At 37.4% G+C, this 4,702-nt stretch overlaps 1 protein-coding gene across 2 annotated transcripts; it reads left to right on the forward strand.

Moving 5' to 3' along the window:
- Nucleotides 1-671: 671 nt before the first annotated feature.
- Nucleotides 672-1,847, forward strand: PDHA2 (pyruvate dehydrogenase E1 subunit alpha 2). 2 transcript variants are annotated; one of them, XM_037136927.2, is made up of 2 exons: nt 672-1,196; nt 1,278-1,847. In XM_037136927.2, the coding sequence occupies exons 1-2, from the start codon at nt 672-674 to the stop codon at nt 1,845-1,847; spliced, it is 1,095 nt and encodes a 364-aa protein (XP_036992822.1). The 2 variants fall into 2 exon arrangements, with proteins under 2 accessions (XP_036992822.1, XP_036992821.1); XM_037136926.2 differs by having other exon boundaries at nt 672-1,847.
- The last annotated feature ends 2,855 nt before the right edge of the window (nt 1,848-4,702 follow it).

A 4,702-nucleotide genomic window follows, 5' to 3' on the forward strand; every position in this document is an offset into this window, starting at 1 on the left:
TTGGTTTGCAGGCCAGCGCTCCGTCCACTGATCCGCACCGGCCAGGATGAAACAGAATTTCTTATAGTACAATCTCAATTAGATAAAATAACTTGAAGACAATTATTAAAATATTTTAGCCTGAATATTTATCAGCCTATATATGATCTATTTGTCTAATTGGATTTTGATTTTTCATAGACTCTAATTAACAATTAGATTTTTATAGAAAAATTGAGTTTCGAACACAGTTCCCATATGCCCTGAACCCAGGTTCCTTAGGGATGTGCCTTAGGGATGACACTTGTTCCTCTCTTCAGCTGATTGACACTGGTTGGAGAAGCACTGCTATACAGCACTTAGCAGGGAAAAGGGATTCAGATGATTATGTTGTAGCAACTACAATGGCATTAATTTGGATCCGTGTATAGTTCAGCCAAGTCTTCTCATGGAAGAAACAACCCTTATTCTCAATTTTCCAGCTGGAAGGCTCTGTAAAAATCCACCAGTCCAGGCTGGTGGCCAGCGATCGACTCGGTGCTCCTGACGTAGCTTCTGTCACTACTGAGGCCATTGCGACGTCATCGCGTGCTTTCAAGGTCTCGAGCGAGGAACGAGGCCGGAAGGACATCCAGGGGCGCGGCTGGTTCCTGGCAGTTGGGAGTTGCCACCTCCACGGTCGGCTGACCTCGATGAAGAAGATGCTCGTAGCTGCTGTGTCCCGCGTGTTGTCCGGTGTCGCCCAGAAGCCTGCTAGTAGAGTGCTGGTGGCGTCCTGTAACTATTCCAATGATGCTACGTTTGAAATTAAGAAATGTGATATTCATCGGTTGGAAGAAGGCCCCCCTGTCACAGCAGTGCTCACTCGGGAGGATGGGCTCAAATACTACAAGGTGATGCAGACCATTCGCCGAATGGAACTGAAGGCAGATCAGCTCTATAAACAGAAATTCATTCGTGGCTTCTGTCACTTGTGTGATGGTCAGGAGGCTTGCTATGTGGGCCTGGAGGCCGGGATAAATCCCACCGACCACATCATCACATCCTACCGGGCTCACGGCTTCTGCTACACTCGTGGACTCTCTGTCAGATCAATTCTTGCAGAGCTGACAGGACGAAGAGGAGGCTGTGCTAAAGGGAAAGGAGGATCAATGCATATGTATTCCAAGAACTTCTACGGGGGCAATGGCATTGTGGGCGCTCAGGGACCCCTGGGAGCTGGGATTTCTCTGGCCTCTAAATATAAAGGAAATGACGAGATCTGCTTGACTGTGTATGGGGACGGTGCTGCCAATCAGGGTCAGATAGCTGAAGCTTACAATATGGCAGCCTTGTGGAAATTACCGTGCGTTTTCATCTGTGAGAATAACCGCTATGGAATGGGCACAGCTATTGAGAGAGCGTCAGCCAGCACCGATTACTACAAGAGAGTAAATTTTATGCCTGGACTAAGGGTAGATGGAATGGATGTGCTGTGTGTTCGGGAGGCAACTAAGTTTGCAGCCAACTATTGTAGATCTGGAAAGGGGCCCATAGTGATGGAGCTGCAGACATACCGTTACCATGGACACAGTATGAGTGATCCTGGAGTCAGTTACCGTACACGAGAAGAAATTCAAAGTGTAAGAGGTAAGAGTGATCCGATTATGCTTCTCAAAGATAAAATAGTAAACAGCAACCTCGCCAGTGTTGAAGAATTGAAGGAAATTGATGTTGAAGTGAGGAAAGAAATTGACGATGCAGCCCAGTTTGCTACAACTGATCCTGAACCAGCCTTGGAAGAAATAGCCCATCATATCTACAGTGACAATCCACCCTTTGAAGTTCGTGGTGCAAATCAGTGGGTCAAGTATAAGTCCATCAGTTAAAAGGAGACTGTAAATTTATTTTTTAGTCCTTCAAAGGAACATCCATGGTCAAATTTAGAAAATATTTGTCCACTTTTGATAAGAAGGAATAAATTAAATCCAGAGAACAAAAGTCTTCTGTTATGAAAAAAAAATGAGATTAAAAGTCTGTTAAAAGAGATCAGTGAAAACAGTACACTCATTTAAAAGGGATATTACATTCAATTGTCCATTACTGTGTTAGACGGCATTATATAGTTAATTATTTAGTAATTTAAAAGATCAACTGAAGCACGATAAAATTTTCAAGAGTTTATTTGAGCATATGTTGATTAGCAATGCCAACAAAAGACAGTTAGAAGCCATTCTTCAATAGGAGTCAGGGAGAGGTTTTCATAATGACACAAAACAAGGAAACTTTCATTTGCTATAGCTTAAGTGATTGCCTTATTTGGGAAAGCCTAGTTGGCAAGGGCTCGTGATTGGTAGTTCTCGAGTTTCATTTTCTCAGCTTTGAGGGCATTGACTCCAGCTGAGGTTTTGGTTTGATTAGATAGGCTACTGAGGCATCAGGGCCACCTTGTTTAGTTAAATGGTGAGAATATCTTAAAGAGTATTTTAACTGTATAAAAGTCTGTAATAGAAAAAACAATTATTTAACTTATTTGTTATAATAGTTCTATTTGATTTAGCTTTATGTTCTTTTAGTAAATACTCTTATTCACAGAAAATCTACTTCTCCACCCTCCAGGGGTGTGTGAGTGAAGTGCTATCCTGAGGTAGAGAGGTCATTTCAAGCCTCACCCAAATATCAAGGCATCCTACTCTTATGCAACTTACGATAATAGTTTATTGAATTAACCAGCAATATAAAATACTGTAAAAATGTGCCTGTGAGGACACACCTGTGTGCATATTCAATATTGATGCTGCCATCAGCATAGAAGCTGACCATTTTTCCAATGAAACATAATATATATCAGGGCAGAGGGACAGAGGAGATGGGCATTTTTCATGGTGCACTTAACATACCAACTTGAAGGAAATTTACAAAGTAAATTCTGGGGGGGGGAACAGCATTTTTCTTTAACATTCAAGTTAAAGAAAATCTTATTTTATAACCCATTTATACTATTATTTGTTGCATAAAGAACTAGTTTGATAAATTTCAGACTGAAAAATTAATGAACAAATGAGTCGACATCAAGGGAGTAAAGCAGAGGAGGTGATATTGATAAACAGTTGAAAATAAAATTTTCTTTGGCTAGAACTGAACATTCACAGATAACTCTTTTTTTTTCAAAGGAGAATCTCATTTGGATTAAATAAGTTTGCTTTTCAGTCCAATTCCATGTCAATTAACAAGTCACGACTTTGTGGAAATGTTTCCCGTGGTTATATTTGACTAATGACCTAAGAACCCTACTGAGTCTGATGTTTGGCATAGGTTACCTCTCTGGGATAGACTTACTAAAGTCAACAATCAAAATTTGCCAGTGGATGAAAAATAGTTTGTAGGAAACATCAAAAGAATTGGTATTTGAAGGTTAAAATCCATCACTAGAAAAAGCAATTGTAAATCTCCATGTTAAGTGAATGTTAAGTACACTTATTTTGGTGATCATTTCATTATACATACATATAGAAAATTGCTACATTCACCTTTAACTAGTATTACATTATATGTTAATTATATTTCACTTTAGAAAAGCTTAAACCTGTAATATATAGCATACATTTCTACAAATTAAATCTAGGCACTTTCTAACAGAAAACCAAAAGTTTAGAGGCCTGTGAGTGCATGAACATATGTGGACACTTATGTACAGGCTTAATCTCCATACCTTTCCCTAAACATGTGTCAACAAGTCAGACAACATTAACACTCAGAAATTAGAAAGCAGAGGTAAGCATTGGTTTGTTTATAAATTAGTGCTGTTACTAGCTAATGTGTTTTGATTATTCAGATTCAGCTTACAGTTTCCGTGATTGGATTTTTAAATTAATACAAAATGCACTTTATAATAGTCAAAATAATCACATTTTTAAATGACAAAGAAATCTTCTACTTTTTATTTGTTAGTACATAGTTATATTTTCATAAACTTGCAAGTGGAAGATAAGCTGCTTAATTAAAGCTATCTTCTGTATACTATATACAGAAATCATTTTAAAAGGTTATTGATATTGCAGATTATTTTAATATCAGTAAAATTTAAGATGCAAATTATTGATTAGAAATGAAACCATCACTAATCCAAGCTATGCAGAGAATTCATTTCAGAAAAAAAACCAATTTTATTATATTACAGAAATAGAGTACACTTGTCACAATACCTATTTAAAAAATTCATTAAAGTGGGGAGTTTTCAATGTTTTCTGTATTAAATGTTTTCTGTTCAGGCTTTTGGGTGTACATTTAGGAACTTGAATCATATCACTAGTTTCACACAATTCTATAATGATGCCAAACAAAACAAACAAAAACAACAACAACAAAACAACCCCCCTCTTGTTTTCAATTAGATTGAACAATAAATTAATAACAAGCTGTAATTTAGAGATGTGTAGAAATGCAACAGTTTGATTCTATTTCCGGTCTACACTACTATGCTGCTCAGTCTATTTTATCTGCATATTAGTAGACCTACTAAGTTGTGCAGATCATAAGAATTCCACTGTTACAACAATGCTAGAAGGTCTGAGAGAAGGGAGAGTTCTTATTATTTTAATCTTTATAACACTCTATAAAGGTAAAGGATTGTGTGTATGTCTGTCTAATGGAATGAGAGAGGAAGTTTAGAAAATTTTACAAAGGAAATACTTAGATACATTCAAATTATGTTTATTTTTAACAATTGATATGTCTGCCAATC

This window comes from Artibeus jamaicensis, unplaced genomic scaffold (genome assembly GCF_021234435.1).
Source record: "Artibeus jamaicensis isolate MK-2021 breed Jamaican fruit bat unplaced genomic scaffold, CSHL_Jam_final contig_452, whole genome shotgun sequence".
NCBI classification, from domain to species: domain Eukaryota; kingdom Metazoa; phylum Chordata; class Mammalia; order Chiroptera; family Phyllostomidae; genus Artibeus; species Artibeus jamaicensis.